This window comes from Lepidochelys kempii, chromosome 5 (genome assembly GCF_965140265.1).
Source record: "Lepidochelys kempii isolate rLepKem1 chromosome 5, rLepKem1.hap2, whole genome shotgun sequence".
NCBI classification, from domain to species: Eukaryota; Metazoa; Chordata; order Testudines; family Cheloniidae; genus Lepidochelys; species Lepidochelys kempii.
The window spans coordinates 29,228,163-29,245,597 of NC_133260.1; the positions used below are offsets into that span (position 1 = coordinate 29,228,163).

The window sequence follows — 17,435 nt, forward strand, 5'->3', positions numbered from 1 at the left end:
TTCTGCCCTAGTCAGGTCCTCCCACGGTTGGGAAACACCATTTCAAGATTTGGCCTGCCATTTCCATTCTAGAATACATGTGCTATATTACTTAAATTCTCTACTGATGTCCCTTTAATTGCTCGCACAAGTATTTGCGTTATATTGTGGAATTTCTATTGCTACATGAAAACATACCAATCTGCTGTTCTGTATTTCTCATTCCTGAATGTGTAGGAACCAGTCAGAATCAGATTAGAGGTGATCCCTATGTAGAGGGAGGAAATCCAGCGGCTGTTGCTGGCCTTGCTTATCTAGATTTGAATAATCCTGCTGGAAATAGTGAAAGATATTCCTTCTGGGCTCGATCAGTGAAATACTATCCCAGAGTAATTAAACAAAAGGTAAGACTTGGTACTATTTTCCTAAAACAGCCCTGAGAGGTGGGTTTATCTGAAGTGGGGACATGACTAAGCTATAGGGGTTAATCAGCACCAGTTGTAAATGGCAATAGTTTTGTATCCAGATTGTTTTTAAAAAATTAAAATCAGAAAAATGTGCACAGGCAAAGCAGACTGAGAAATGTACGGTAATGACTGGCAGTTTTACAAAATCAAGGTTCTGATCCTGCATTGAATTTTGTACAAGTAGACACTGCCCCTGTGCAGAGCCCCAGTAATTTCACTACGGCTTTGCATAAGCACAGGGGTCCATCTGCTTAGATCTCAGGGCCCAAATATTGGAGCACAGTGTCAAATGAAAAGGATGAATTCTGTCAATGAGTTTGGGATTTAATGTGAGCTCTGGAAGTGTAGATTTTGTGGAATTGAAGCACAAAGAATTATTTTTTATCTTCTTAATCATTATAGAATGAAACTGACCTTACAGTTGTTTAAAATATACAACTTCTTGGACTGGGAAGCTCACATAGAGACTTTGCTAGTGCCTAGTTTTTGAGCATGGCACGGCATGGCATTATTTAGCCCCAATCCACACAGCCATGGCTGAACTGTGTTGAATACATCTGAGCTGCAAGTGACTTTAACAAATGTCTCACAAAGTTGGTTTTGAGCGTAGATAAGTCCTTACTTGATCTTTCCTACTAATGACAGATGAAGAGTTTTCCTTCTTTGCAAAATTGTCCACACCATATACATCTCCAAGTATCGTACAGGACCAATGTGTTATTAAACTGTGAGCCCTTAAAATATGTAGTTTTTAAATTTAAGTATCTGTTTATTGCATTTAGCTAACACCGTTGTACGAGCTGGTAAAAGAAGTGACCTGTGCCTCAGTTAAAAGGCATTACCTGAAACTAGCCATTGAAGAGTATCTGAGTGAGAACGATCCCTGCAAATGTCGGCCATGTCAAAATGGTGGCGAACCTGCCATAGTAGGAACTCAGTGCCTGTGTTTCTGCAAACCTTATACGTTTGGAGCAGCTTGTGAACTCGGAACTCTTGTACAAGATCAACCAGGTAAGTTTGCATTTGTTTTGAGATTTCAAAAGTTTAAAGCATACTTTTCTGCTTGCAATGATATCATCAGTGCTATTGTGCAGGTTGAATGTGCAGCTGATATTGGGCACCAGCAACTTGTAGAAGTCAAGTGGATTTTTGAGGGCATCAGGCTGCCAGGGGACAGAGGTTAAATGAGTATGGGGACTATTCCTCTCTGTTAGACTCTGGGTCTCTGCTTAACATTTGTATACAGCACTTTACATTTTCCAAGTATTTTCTTTAAGTATTGTGGATAATACTAGTAACAGTGAGAGCAGTCCTGCATTGGCAAGCAAATGGACTAGATGAATTAATAGATCTTTTCCATCTCTGGCTTCTCTGATTCTATTATCCCCATTTTACAAATAGAAAAACTGAGATGCAAAAAGATCAAGGCCAGAATTTTCAAACTTGGGTGCCTAAACACATTGTTTACCATGTTGTCGTAACAGTGTTGGTCCGAGAATATGAGAGAGACAAGGTAGGTGAGGTGATATCTTTTATTGGACTAACTTCTGTTGGTGAGAGACAAGCTTTTGAGCTTCACAGAGTTCTTCTTCAGGTCTGGGGAAGGTAACCAAACTTAGACACTTAAGTGCACATTTAAGCATCTAAACTATTGCCCAGTTTTCAGAGATATCGAGCACCCATAAGTACTATTGAAAAAAATAGAGTTTGTGTCATGTGCCTCTCTGATTATTTAAGTACCTTACTTTAGGCATCTAGCTTGAAAGTTGACTTGTCCAAGGTTACGTACAAAGCCAGGATTAGCATTTATGAATTCATGGCTCAAAGTATAGTACTCAATCCACTAGATCAAACTGCTTTTTTTCAAATTTGCCAATAACCTAGGCTTCTACATTACTTGTGTCCGTGATGCATGAAATGCCACTGATGAGTAGAGAAAAGGGAACAACTGTTCTAGTGGTGATGCAAGGAGGGATCAGATCTGTGAGAGGAGTATGTGTGCAGGGAGGGAATAAGAGCATAGAGATCAGTATTGGATTGCATGGGCTTATTTTAACTAATCTAAACCTGAATAAAAATTTGGATTCAAAGAGCACCAGTGACTAATATTATGCTGGTCTTCTCCTGACAAACTGAGTTTCATAATTATTCTTTTTGCTATGCAGGTAAATGAAAGAGTTCAATAACCATTTCAATAACATTTTTGGAATAAATGAACAAAAATGAACAATGGGTCCATTTCACATTCTGTGAAACAGGAACACATTCAGTTTTTTTGTCCAGTTGTAGTATGGCCCTATATTTCTATTTACTCATTCTGGTATAAATCAGCAATGACTCCACAGAATTACACCAGTATAAAAGCAATATAAGCAAGAAAAGTCTCAGGTCCATAATAGTGAGATCTTGGATTCAGCTCATTATCATCATTAGCTCTGACTGTTGTTTCCTGCTTTTAAGATACTAGCAGCTACTAAGAGGACAATAGAATTTCCTACATATTCCTATAATGTAAAGTCTCACTCTAACATTACACAGGAGTCATTGATGGAAGGTGGAGTTGCTGGTCCTCCTGGAGCCCTTGCTCAGGAGAAAGGAAGTCAAGGAGTCGAACCTGCAATAATCCACCACCTAGTGGCGGTGGGATATCCTGCATTGGAGAACAGTTTGAAAGCAGACAGTGTGAGGATGAGGAGTTGCAACATTTTCGGTAAGTGGATTGGAAACACCTTGAGCACGAATGCAAGTGGGAGATCTGGGGCGATTTATGATTTTGACTCAAAGCGACTTGTAATTTGTTGGACTGTCACAGAAAATCAGTGGCTTTGGCTAAACCAAAGGATCAAGTTTTTGTGTTTGTTCAAGCATGAAACAAAATGAAATTCAGGAGCTGTGATCTAGATGTGAAGTGGATCTGGAAAAAAGGGTGAAGCCTATGAGCTTAACTTTACTCTAGTCTTCACATGCTTTCTCAAAAACACATGATATATGAGTTTAGTTTGATCATGGCTTAAAGGAACACAGACTGGCCCTGAAAAGGGGCTTCTGTGAGAAGGGCAGTATTTTAGAAGAAAGAATGACTAAAAAACCCTCTTTAACTTAGTAAAAATAATCACAATCTTAAAATTTTTGCTTTACAGTTTGATTGAACCACACTGCTTTGATGTGTCCATAATCCCCACAGAATTCTGCTCACCTCCCCCACTCTTGGAAAATGGATTTGTTCAAGTAGGTTATAAAAAAGTTCTCTTTATTACGTAATCTATGCTCAGTTTCGAGCTGCAGTACTAGAGCTGCAGTTAATATACTCATAGTAATTCCCTACAACCATGTATTAGTCTTGATCAATTAATATGATGATGTATGAAAATCTCTTTAGCATGTTCCTCCTGGATTAAGTTTACAAGAAGTTAGCCAAGACTTATTTTACTTATTTGTAACTCTCCCCCCACACCACCTTTACTCCCCTTTTTATTACCCGCAATGCCCAGAGTCTCCAACAGAGATCAGGGCCCCTGTTGTGCTAGGCAATGTACAAACACATAGTAAGAGAGTCCATGCCTCAAAGAGCTGAACATTTAAAATAGACAAGATAGACAAAGGGCAGGATGGGAAAGAGGCACAGAGAGGTGAAGTGAGCTGCCCAATGTTACACAGCAAATTGGTGGTAGAACTAGGAATAGAATCCAGGTCTCCTGACTCCAAGTCAAGTGCCCTAACTACTGGAACACACTCTTTTTGTCCCCACTAGGACTCCGCACATGCTCAGGGATCCAACTGCCTGCAGCGGTAGGATTGGGCCTAATATCAGACATGATTTAATAAGGAGTAACAAGAGATCTTGTAAATTCCTTGGACCAGAGATTATGTCTTAACCACACTGTGAGGTGCCTAGCACCCTTTTGGTTGCTTTGAGAAATAACTAACACTATAGCAATACTGTATGTTTTGGAGAAATGTGCAAGAAACATCCTTCCCTCAAATTAACTAGGAATCAGTTAAAAAAATCTAAAATCTAATGGCCTGACCCTGAAAACCCTTACTCCACTGGGTCTACCTAAATGAATAAGGCTTGAGGGATTGTACCCTAACATGTATTTTGCCATTTATTTTTCCAGTCACTGGTTATCACCCTGCATGTATTAGTTTATCTCAGAAGATAAAGGTAAAATCCTGCAAACCATGGAATTGTATTTGCTCGGTTAATTCAGTCAGATTTCTTAGAAACCAAAAAAGAGTTTGATATTTTTAGTGGTAATTACACATTCATTGTTTCAAATTCAAAGCTTCCCCTATTTATTTCCTTTCAGAATGCCGATTCCTCATATCCTGTCGGGAAAAGTGTTGTTTACGCCTGCAGAGACGGTTATTCTCTTGTTGGTGATCCTGTGGCTAAATGTGGGGAAGGTTTAAAGTGGCTCATTGCATATCCCCAATGCAAGAGTATGTTTAAATTGATTTTCACTGCAAAGTACAATTGAAAGTTGACTTTTGAATCCCAGTGAAACTTTTCCCCACATCTATTTTTCAAAAATAGAGGAAAGGGCAGAGGGGGGATGTAGACAGCTGTAGTCTTCCAATTCTCAAACTAGAATCAGACTTAAATTGCTTTTTCTTTCTTTGAATATAGAAATTGCTATAATAGAATGGACAACTGGTCCATTTGGTCTAGTTGTAAGGAAGGCAAAAATTGAACCAGAAAACCAGGCCAAAGGTATACTGCAGGGGTAAATTTCTTCCTGACCCCCCTGAAGTCAGAGGATTGCTAGCCCTGATGATTTTAATCTTAGGTAAAATAATTGCAATGCTATTCAATGTATATAGGATTGAGGCGCTCCATACTCTTGTCCTGCTGCAGCAGAAAGTTGACTGAAATATACCCTCGTAATATATTGAATAATCCCTGCTTAATTCTCTTTAGGAAATGAAAACTCTCCAGGGTCCTAGCTAATAGAACTTGGAGTGGATGGCGAATTCATTTCTGAGAGCCTCACATTTGGTGATCAACTTAGCCCTGAGCCTATGACCAAGCATTACCATTATTTGCTGATAAAAAAATATCTCTGTGTATAATAATAATGCCACAACTTACTTGGGGTCCTATGGGAAGCTCCTGGCTACAGCAAAGTTCTCCAGTAGCTGTTCTGACAACATAGTGAATCCAAAACTCAGCCAGTGAACTCTGTGGGACCTATAAAGAAATGTTTGTTAGTTTATGTCTTCAACATTCTCTTCTCACTTCCTGCCCCGCTGCCCAGAGTGATTAGATCTTTTTTATTTTTCATTTGTGAGTCACCTATTAAAATGGTGTATCAGATAGATTGGTATCTTTCTAGATGGAAAGCAGCTTGGTCTAGATCCAGATCCCATCTTCCTTCTACCACCCATGCCAGCCTTAATGTCCACTTCATGGCCTCCCATTCCTGTCTTTTTGCCTTCTTCTATGACATGCATGGAGTTATCCTCCCAGTTGCAGGGTCAGGCTTCTACCCTTTCCTCATTTCAATCACTCTAAAGACTCACTTCTTTTGTATTGTCCACAAACATTAGCCCAGGCAGTCAGTTGCTCTCTCTACAAAAAAAAGCTTTAACATCTTCTTCTGGGTCTCTCAGGGTGTCTTAATTGGGCCTTGTCTATACTGGGGCGTAGGACACTGGTGTAATTGCATCAGTGCAAGCCCTTAGTAGAGGTTTATACCAGGGCAGTTTCTCCTGGGAGATCCCAGTGCAGACTAGATTGTAAGCCCTGGGGGCTGGGATTGTCTTGGTCTCTGGAACAGCCCCAAGCACATAGCAAATGTTTAACAAATAGGTTAATATTCTGTACTAACACAATTGGTGTCTTCCTAGAGGAATAAGAGCTGAGTTTTGCTCTAAACATGGACAGTAGACTCAAAGAATTTAAGACAGGACAAGAAATGTGTGACAACTTTCTGAACAAATTACAGTCACCATTCCTTTTGCTAAAAGAAAAGGAGTACTTGTGGCACCTTAGAGACTAACCAATTTATTTGAGCATGAGCTTTCGTGAGCTACAGCTCACTTCATCACATGTATGCCGTGGAAACTGCAGCAGACTTTATATATACACAGAGAATATGAAAAAATACCTCCTCCCACCCCATTGTCCAGCTGGTAATAGCTTATCTAAAGTGATCATCAGGTGGGCCATTTCCAGCACAAATCCAGGTTTTCTCACCCTCCACCCTCCCACACAAATTCACCCTCCTGCTGGTGATAGCCGATCCAAAGTGACAACTCTTTACACAATGTGCATGATAATAAAGTTGGGCCACCTCCTGCACAAATCCAGGTTCTCTCACCCCCTCACCCCCCTCCCAAAAACCACACACACAAACTCAGTATCCTGCTGGTAATAGCTCATCCAAAGTGACCATTCTCCCTTTTGCTATCTTCATTCCTTAGAAATAGCTTGTGTCTTACCTGTCCTGGTGGAGGATATGAGAGGAGAGCCATGGAAACCTTCATATGAGATTGGAGAGAAGGTGACTCTGTCCTGTCCAGATGGCATGCACTTGGAAGGGTCATCTCTCATTCTGTGTGAGCCCAGCCTCAAGTGGTCTCCTGATATGAAGGATATCCAGTGCAAGAGAAGAGGTAAGCCACTGCAGTAATTGGGTCTGAATGAAATCCTAGCAGTGATTACAGAGGCAGTGCTTCCTAATGGATGGAACTAGCTGCAGGAGATCTGAGCTCAATTCATGGCTCTGCCCCTGGCCTCCTGGGTGACTTTGGTCAAGTCCCTTCCCTTTCTGTGCCTCAGTTTCCTCATCTGTAAAATGGGTTAGCTCCTTTGTGAGGCACTTTGAGATCTACTGATGGGAAGTGATATCGAAGAGCTAGGTATTATATATGTATTGTTCCCTAAGTGTGCCACAGTTACTCATGCCATAAAATGTGCTGCACCCTTGCCCATGCTGATGGAGTTGCTGCTGCTGTGATGTTCACCTCAGGTGTCCGAAGACTATATTGAACTTCCACCATTCACATCAGATGAGCTTTTACTCTGAAACCTAGTGTAGATGAAACCCAGTAAAGTAGATGTCAACATTGCTAACTATTATTCAGTGCTGATCAGTACAGTAGAAATAGTTACTGTAAAGTGGGAAGTGGAATTTTAGATTGTAGACAGCACTTGCATATTAATTATTATTATTTATTTGTATTATCACCAGGATAATCATTGTGCTAGGCACTGCACAAACAAAGGACAAAAAGACAGTCCCTGCCCAGAAGAGCATGCATTAAGTAGAAGGCAAGAGACAAAAGATCAATACAGACAGACTGATGGGGGAGGAAAAGGAAACAACGAGACAATATTGATCAGCATGATAGGCTGTGGTCTCAGTATCCCACAATCACATACAGTACTCACATCTGTCCTCCCCCCCTACCCTGGCTGACTCTGGGCCCAAAGCTAAAGCATCATTCAGCAATTGCACTAGCTACAGAGTGTATTACATTTTTAAATTCTGTTAATTCCATCTACACAGTACATAATTTTAATTACAAGCAGGCTGTAATTTTATGGCATTGTATAATAATCCAGTACCTTTTTAATGCAACCAGGGGGATAATTCCACGGTTGCCATTTAATAGCCTTCATTTTTCTGATCTGTAATGGTTTTGTCTGTGTTCTTTCACTTTAGTACCCAGCGTGAAACCAGAACTGACAGAACCTAAATGTCAGCCATGGGAGAAAGTGCAACAGTCAAAATGTGTATGTAAAATGCCCTATGAGTGTGGGTAAGTCCAGCCTGACATTGACAATAACTTTCTCACTTCATTCAAGACAAATTAAATTTCTCAGGATTTCAGTCCATGACAAATTAGACAGCTTTACTTATACCAGGGAAAGTCATTGTGCTTTGTTTACATTACCGTTCAATCAATCCCTGTTCTTCACTTACCTGTCAGTGGGCATTAGCAGTGATGGAACTTAGGTAAACGGCTGAAGGTAAAGGGATAATTTCAGCTCCACTTGATCTGTGAAATGGGGGAGGGAAGGAAAGATAAAATGCTATTCTGGATATTTATAAGATCAAGGAAGAGTAAGAGCCAAGTCCTCCTGGGACATAAATTCTCCAAGTAATAAACATGTGCAATAAAGCAGGTGGTTCTTCTGAGAGACCGGAGAACTAGGAGAGGTGCAATAATCTGAGCTCCCATTTACACAGCAATTTGAAGAGGCAGTCTGTGACACCAGCAGAGTGCTTAAACTCACCTTTTTGCACCTCATAATGTGAAGTCTGGCTTGAGTTTATTGTTCATTTATTTGGTGCTTTGAGTCTCTGGGTCACTTTACCAATGGGACAAATGGTGCTGTGGTTTGGATTGGCCTTTATTGTGCTTGAAATCAAATGGCTCAACCACGGATTTATTTATTTTTTTAATTTGAGAAAACAGAAGAGTGTCCGGGACCCCACCAGGCAGTAAAAGTTGGATTTTCAAAATTGATCTGCACCCACAGTCGGGGTGAGATTTTCATAATAGCTGAGCACTTTGGTTGTGAGCTCTTGAAATCTGGCCATGTTCATCACAGTGGGAGCCACTGGGGGCTGAGCACTTTTGAGAATCGGGCCCTTGTTTAGATGCCTAAATGGGAGCTGAACTCTTGAGAATCTGGCCCCAGGGCTAGACTGTATGCTCCTTATTGGTGAGCAATTACTAATGACATGAATAGTCCTCATGACTGTGGTGGAGTGGCTCAGGGAAAAAGATTCTATTCAATGGGATCAAGGAGAGGATTTTCAGTGTTCTAAGTGACTTAACATCACTGGGACTTGTCAATGGAAGTTGTGCTCCGAAGTCACTCAGGCATTTTTGCAAATGCCACCTAGCCAACACAAGCTCTAACTAGCACATTTTGAATGTCTGAAAATTAATTAAAGTTAATGGGCCTCATTCAGTTTTAGTAGGTCTGATTCATCACTGTGCTATGAGGCAGGATGGCCATGTGGTTAGGGCAGCAGCCTAGGACATGGCTTTAAATCCAAACTTCCAGTGTGACCCTCAGTAAGTCACTTAGGGATTGATTTTTAAAGACGTTTAGGCACCTAAAGATATAGATAGGCACCTTGCTTTTGAGAATCCCATTAGGCACCTAACTCTATCTTGAGATGCTTAAATACCTTTAGTCTGACCCTTAGTCTCTGTGCCCAATTCCCCATCTGTAAAAGGGGGATAATAGTGCTGCTCTACCTCACAGGGGAATATTGAGGATAAATACATTACAGATTAGGAGGTGCTCAGATACTATGGTGATGGGGGCCTTCTCAGTGCCTAAGATAAACAACGTGTAACGCTCTGTTAAACTGTGCCCCGTGTAAGCAATGTAGTCTTGGAAGTCAGTAGTGTTGCAGCCACTTATGCAAAGGTCTGGATTTGGCTCATGGTTTATAGTTCTTTTTAGCCTTTAACACATTTTGTTCAAAGTGGCAGAAAAGTAAGTAAACAGTTCACTATTTCTAAAAAGAAAGAAAGAAAAAGAAAGAAAGAAAGAAAGAAAGAAAGAAAGAAAGAAAGAAAGAAAGAAAGAAAGAAAGAAAGAAAGAAAGAAAGAAAGAAAGAAAACCCAGCCCACCCCAACATTTTAGCAGAGAGAATAAATCAATTATTAAAGAAGATTAGATGGAATAGGCATCTAGTCAGTTGAGATTTAGTGTACTGCCATGTAGGGATTAAAGGATATAACTTGAGTTTGTTCTCTTACTCTGAGCCTGGTAGTACCTTAGTTTGCTCCGGAGACAACTCAGCCTCCACTCAGCCCAGCTGAGGAAATGTGGGAGCAATGACAGATTACATAGGAATTGCTCCAGTGGGTCAGACCCCATGGTCTATCTAGTCCACTGCCCTGTCTCTGACAGTGGTCAGCATCAGAGGTAGGAAAGTGAAAAACCCCACAGGAGGCAGATGTGAGATAATCTGCTCCACATGAGAGTTTTATCCTAATCCCCAATAGCTAGACATTGGTTTCAACCCTGAAGCAGAAGGTTTAATATCCTTCCAAAACTATAATCTTGTTATCCATACAAATGTCTAATCCCTCTTTGACATCACGTGACACTGAATTCCACAGTCTAATTAAAAATATAAGAAAAGATCTCTGAGCCATTAATGGAGAAATTGTGGAGGGTGGGAGAGATCCCAGAAGACTAGAAAAGAGAAATACAGCAGAATACTGGGCAACGGCCGCTCAGCCACCACTCTAGTCACTGTGAATCTAATTAATTACTCTAGAGTAGACCACAGTGGTGTAGCTAGGAGTGGAAATTTGGGTGAGCCCTGACCTTCCAGTGGGCGGGCAATGACAGACTGTGCTAGCTCAGCTTCTCCCCCGATGCCATATCCTCTTCCTAGCCCTGGTGCCCCCAAACACAGGGCTTCACCTGCCGAGCTGGGCATGTGCATGGGCCCACAACCCCACCCCCATGCTCCAGTGTGGGTAGCTGCTGGGGTAAAAGAGGTTCCCCCCTTCAGGCTGAAATTCTTCACATTCCTTAGGGCAGAGGGAGGATAATAGGAACTGACCCCCCCACTTCAGTTGAGCAGAGTCCGAAGGCTACCCCCAGCCCAGCCCCGCAGGGTACCCAGGCAGGGAAACAGATTCCCTGAGCCTGACCATCTTGGGAAGAGAGAAAGTTTATCCAGAGCGGGGAGGGAAAAGTGGGGCAAGGGAGGGGCTGGACAGGGGAGGGCAGAGGCCAAGGGCCGTAGTTGGGGGAAAGGGACAGGGCAGGACCCGGGGGGTACAGGACAGGGGTGAGGTGGCAGAACTTGGGGGCATAGCAGAGCCTGGAGCTGGGGGCACAGGGATGATGAGACTGGGGTGCAGGAGGGATCGGAGTTGCGGGGTGGGGGCAGGAGGAATCTGGGGGCCCACCTTCCCCTACCCCCTCCAGCCAGCCCTTACCGCTCAGCAGGCATCAGAAGACAAGGCTGCCCGGGGCACACAGGGTGCGGGGCACGCCCATGGGGTGGAGGGGCGGGTCTCACCAGGGCTCAAGCTCCACCCACCCCGCTGACCCCAGCTTGGTGTCTGTCTGGCCGCCCAGCCGGCCATGTCCCTCTGTCCTGCCGGTGCATCTGTGTGCCCGTGCTTCCTGCACTGCATGCTGCTGCTCCGGTCTCCAGCGCCCAGCCCAGTCATGCATCTTGGCGTCTGGCCTGGCTTCACTCCGCTCCGGCCCCAGTGCTAGCCCCACACAGATCTGCCTCCAGGAGGCCCACTCCCTGTCTGGGACGTCTCACCCACTCCCAGCTTGTGAATTCGGGGGTCTGGCCCCGCCTGCGCTCCATCCTGGATTTCAAGTGCCCGAGTCATGCTCCGGGCTGCTGTGGCAGCACGACACCCCTGCTCAGATTTGGGTGGGTCTGGATGCTACATGGGTGGGATATTCAGGTTAGACATTAGGAAAAACTTCCTAACTGTCAGGGTAGTTAAGCCCTGGATCAAATTACCTAGGTAGGTTGTGGAATCGCCATCATTGGAGGTTTTTAAGAACAAGTTAAACAAACAACTGTCAGGGATAGTTGAGATGATACTTATTCCTGCCTCAGTGCAGGGGACTGGATTAGATGACCTATCGAGGTCCTTTCCAGTGGTATATTTCTATGATTCTATTTCCTTTTATAAGTTTTGATTTTCTCACCTTTCAGTTTCATTTAATGTCCCCTTGTTCTTCTGTTAGAGAACAGGAAGCACAGAAGTTCCCAATCTACCTTCCCTAGACCATTCTTTATTTTATAGACATTTATCATGTCACCTCTTATTCATCTCCTTTCTACAGTGAACAATCCCAGTCTTTTCAATCACTCTTCCTATGACAGTTTTTTCCTTATCCCTACTCATACTTGTCACCCTTTTCTGAACCCCCTCCAAACTCTGCAAACTCCTTTTTGAAAAGGGGTGACCAGCACTGTGCATTGTGTTCTAGTTGAAGGTGTACCATTGATTTATATAATGGCAATATATTATTCTCCATATTATCATTCATCCCATTCCATATGCATCCTAATATTCTGTCTCCAAGGAGGCCCTAAATTATGCCTGGCTGCAGCCATTCCCAAAGGGCTATTTTGCAACAAGGGGATTGCCGGTGTGCAGCATGTTTCAGCCACATCCCTTCCCCTGGTATATCCTTGCCCTGGGGAAATCCCTTACCAGCTGGTTCAATCAGCTTTTCACTTGCTTTGGATTGCTGAAGCATTACAAAGCAGGCAGATCAGTGAGTTAGGATCTTCCCCTTAGTCTTTTCTTTTCAGCTAAATTAAACAGCCTTGTATACACATTTTTGTAAATATTGTAAAAATCAGGTGTTGAAATTTGTTATTTTCAGACAAATAAGGCAATACACTAAGTCTACTATGTGTTTTTAAAATAGCAAATGGTAGAAGCAACTGAGTTTAGCTGTCAAGAGGGTGTGGATAGCAGTGATGCCTACAACTGATATTTAGGCATTTAAATCTGGGGTTTAGATGCCTAAATACATTGGTGGATCTGGGCCTAAAGACTAAAGCATGCTCCAATTGAAATCAGTGGAAAAATTCACAGAGACTTCAAAGGGCAGATAAAGGTCTTAAGTTAGGCACAGCATACCTGTGATGAAGAGAGAGAGAGAGCCTAATTCTGATCTCACTTACCTGGGTGTAAGCCATGAGTAAGCTATCACCAGCAGGAGAGTGAATTTGTGTGGGGGGGTGGAGGGTGAGAAAACCTGGATTTGTGCTGGAAATGGCCCACCTGATGATCACTTTAGATAAGCTATTACCAGCAGGACAGTGGGGTGGGAGGAGGTATTGTTTCATATTCTCTGTGTATATATAAAGTCTGCTGCAGTTTCCACGGTATGCATCCGATGAAGTGAGCTGTAGCTCACGAAAGCTTATGCTCAAATAAATTGGTTAGTCTCTAAGGTGCCACAAGTACTCCTTTTCTTTTTGCGAATACAGACTAACACGGCTGTTACTCTGAAACCTTCACTGAAGTCATTGGGGATGCACCAATGTATGTGAGATCAGAATATGACACTTTCTCCCCCCTTTTTAAGAGGTACCAAAATAAAGCAGAAGTAAATGATGTGATTTCTGCTTTTCTTTTCAGACCGTCTCTGGATGTCTGTGCCACAGATGAGAGAAGCAAGAGAAACATGGCCTTAACTGTGTGTAAGATGTACGTTCTTGAGTGTATGGGCAGAAAATACTCTTTGACCAGTGAAGAAAACTGCAAAATGCCTGCTGCAGCTGCAAAACCTTGTGGCTTATGTCATTTGTGGGAAACATGTGATGGTAAGAGAGTCCCCACAGTTAATGTGGGTAAATTAGGAGAAGCTGCCTGTGAATAAAAGGCACACTAGCCATGACTTTGCTCCTGGCTTGATGTGCCTCCATTTACCCATTTGTAAAATAGATATAATAATTCCTACCTACCTTCCAAAGGTGTTAGGAACATAGGAATTGCCCTCCTGAATCAGAGCTGAGGCCCATCTAGTCCTGTGCCGTGCTCTGACAGCGACCATATGCTTCTATGCTGGAAAAAAGCCTGTAGGGAGTAATTGTGGAATAATAGGGAAAGTTTCTTGCTAACTCCCATTAATTAGAGGTTGGAGCATGAAATTTGATATCCCTTCTAGAACCTTTGGGGTGAAATCTTGACTGCACTGAAGTAAAGGGCAAAACTCCCATTGACTTCAATGGGGCCACGATTTCACCCTGGTGTTTGTTATTAAATCCTTGCTCATCTTAACTCTGGATGTTGTCACTATCCATGGCAATGTCCAATCCTTTTCTGCATCCCGCTGAGCGCTTGCCCTCAATGTTATCTTGTGGCAATAAATTCAGTGGCTAATTACATATTATGTGGAAAAAATACTTCCTTTCCTTGGTTCAAAAATTGTTGCCTTTCAGTTTCATTGAACATCCCCTTGTTCCTTCATTCTGAGAAAAGGTGAAGAGAAGTGCCTGGTCTATGCTCTCATACATTATACTCTCTTTTCTAAAGTAAACAGTCCCAATCTTTTCAATCTGTCATCAGTTAGAAGTTCTTCCAGGCCCCTATTATTCTTATCACTGGTCTCTGAATGTCCCCTGTTTCTGTTACGTCTCTTTTGACCTAGGGTGACCAGAATTAGTGTTTGTTAAGTGCTTTGAGATCCCGACATACATACTAGTTGTTATTATATTTCTTATAATAAAACTATCAAAAACATATTTTTATCTCTTGTCTAGTGGGTTCAAGCAGTGATCCTTAGCAAACACTGTTTTGAAGAACAGAAAATAGGTAAAAAGCATTAAAATAGAAAGGGAAGAAATCAGGCAAAGATTAAACAAATAGTCAAAATAACTAAGCCTTAAATAAGGACAACTGTGGACTAAGGTTAAACCTAAAAAAACAACACACAAATGGAAAAGAAATCTCATATCCCTTATTGTTTGTATGTTGCTATTTAGGCCCTGATTCTGTGAACGCTTATGCATACATTTGCATATAAATATGCATACATTTACTTATGTGAGCCGATCCATTGACATCAGTGAGATTACTTATTAGTAAAATTATACACATATATAGAGTTTGCAGGATCAGTGCCTTAGCTTGTTACTCTCTGGTGCAGGGACCTGTCATCTTATATGTTTTTTAAGCCTCTTGTCCATCAGATAAATAATAAATCATGCTAAGATTTTTTTCAAGCAGTAATTTCAAATGAGTAGGAGAGTGCTGTACTCTCAGTCATCCTCAGCAAGTACTGCTCAGACTAGCAGCAGCCCCAATACACACTTATGATTTCTGTTGCAATAGAATTGCTGTTTGAATGTGTTTGTAGTTTCTCCACCGACCCTGAATATTGATTAACATCTGACCAGGAGCAGGAGCTCCTACAAATTGCTCAGTTAATGGGACAATTTCTGACAGCGAGGCAGGTATGAGTCTGTTTTTCTTTCAGTGGATGAGATACTAATATTGGGGTATGTGTGTTTTTTTAAGCTCAAACCAACAGATGTGTGTGCCGAGAAGCTGGGCAATGCGACGAGGGAGGAATAAGCATTTGCATTGAAGTGAACGGGAAAGTCACCAGTAGGACAATGACTGAATGTGAGGCTGGTCTCCTGAAGTGCCGGGGGGAGATTGTCACTCCTGTCAGCATAAGACCCTGTGATGTACAGAGTAAATAAGATATTTTATGGTTCATTTTGCTTATTGCCATGGGATATGTCAAAATGTCAATAGTTGGGCAGGTCATGCTTAAAAGAGCCTTTGAGTTTGTTTTTTCTTTTCTATGTACATAAAACCTTATTCTACCCAATGTAGGGCCTGACATGAAGCCCACTGAAATCCATGAGGGTCTTTTCATTAGCCTCATTGGGCTTTGAATCAGGGCCCACAGTCCTTACTCAGCTTGAACAGTTCCATTGAAGCTAAAATAAGGGCTATAGGTCTACATGGAATTGGCAAGTCTGCTTTACATTTCCCTCTGGGTTAAAAATGTTCCAGAATCGGCCTTGATCCTACATCCTGCAGGCGCATGGAACAATTGTAGACTCAGTCTAAATCTGCAAATACCAAGATGCTATTTATAAAGAGTGATTGATTTAAGTATCTAAAGCATGTAAATTAATTTGAAAAAAAACCCAACAACCCACAAGTGCACACATACACTGATTGGACTGGATAGCTTCCCTGTGTAGAAACCAGGGGAAAGAATGTCCTATTAATGCAATAAGAGATATGATTATTCCCTTTTAATGAAGTAACTTTATTACCATTTTGCCTTATTCAATTAAGCACACTGCATGCACAGTACTGTACCTATCACTGAGCCTGAAGCATTTATAAGTCAAAGCAATGTGCACTAATAATGAAGACAGCTTAAAATAATGAAAAGAATTAATATACTGTAGCTTCTTGTACTCAATTCTGCTTAATAGAAATATAACCATATATTGCACATTATCCTAACTTTCATTGAGAGCTAAACTTTCAAACATAGGCAGCTAAATGGAACTTGCCAAAATGCATTTGTATATTTGCAAAATATGAATTTACGTATGGAAAAGTATCTAGCAAAATCTGTTTTCAAAGGAAAATTTTCTCAAGGTAGTTTGCTTTGGGGAGGTGTCTTCTAATAGAAATGGAGAAAAACTGCACTCAGTCTCCTTGGAGGTACTTTGGGGCAACTTCTTAAGGAAGGAGGCTGTCCAATAAAGGTGGTGTCTTGCACACCACAGCTTGTGAACCTAAACTCTGCAAACAGGCAACACGCACCTATCTGTTTTATGCATGCAATGGCATGTTTGCAGGTATACACACATATGCTGCAAGTGCAATTTAGGTACCTGTGTTTGAAAATCCCCCTCTTTTCTTCCCTCGTGGTTACTCTTAGATCAAAACAAGGACATGGGCAGGGGGCCGAGTAGCAGAATGGATGATAAAATGAGTGGGATAAAACTGTGAAACTTGTACATTTTTAAAGCAATGGATTTATATGTATCATTAAATGCCTATCAAAGATAACAGGTCCCGTCATTTCTCCATATAATGACTATTGACTTATTTGTATGATTGACCTGCATAAACCCTAACTCAGCCTGAAAAGGTCCATTCTGTGGTAGTACTGGAAATGAGAATTCTGAAATCTTCCTCTGGCACTTATTTGCATATTAGGCCTCTCAATACTTGGCCAGCTCACATATTTTCACAGAAGTGCCCTAGCTTCAGAAGCAAACTTAAAGCTCTGGACATGCTTATTTGTGCAGTGAGGTTTCTTTCCCCTGGAACGATTCTCCTACATTTATCATTTGACCCTTGGACATCCTGGCTCACCACTAAAGCTGCTCTTACACAATAACTTATTTTGTTGGCTAGCAAAGTGTTGTCACGTTTCCGCATCCCAAGCATAAAGAGCCAGATTCGGCAGTCCTCACTCAAGCTGAGTATTGCTTACTCACATGAGCCCTCTCTTTAAATTAGTT

General features: G+C 41.9%; 1 protein-coding gene across 1 annotated transcript in view; it reads left to right on the top strand.

Annotated features, from left to right (window-relative positions):
• The window catches only part of C7 (complement C7), a 36,644-nt gene extending 19,682 nt beyond the window's left edge, over positions 1-16,962 (top strand). The window contains exons 10-18 of the mRNA XM_073343845.1: positions 217-383; positions 1,229-1,457; positions 2,985-3,156; positions 3,587-3,674; positions 4,757-4,889; positions 6,873-7,064; positions 8,117-8,213; positions 13,570-13,754; positions 15,451-16,962. Of these exons, the coding sequence (XP_073199946.1) occupies positions 217-383; positions 1,229-1,457; positions 2,985-3,156; positions 3,587-3,674; positions 4,757-4,889; positions 6,873-7,064; positions 8,117-8,213; positions 13,570-13,754; positions 15,451-15,638 (1,451 nt within the window). The 3' untranslated portion in view covers positions 15,639-16,962. The remainder of the gene's footprint in view (positions 1-216; positions 384-1,228; positions 1,458-2,984; positions 3,157-3,586; positions 3,675-4,756; positions 4,890-6,872; positions 7,065-8,116; positions 8,214-13,569; positions 13,755-15,450) is intronic.
• The last annotated feature ends 473 nt before the right edge of the window (positions 16,963-17,435 follow it).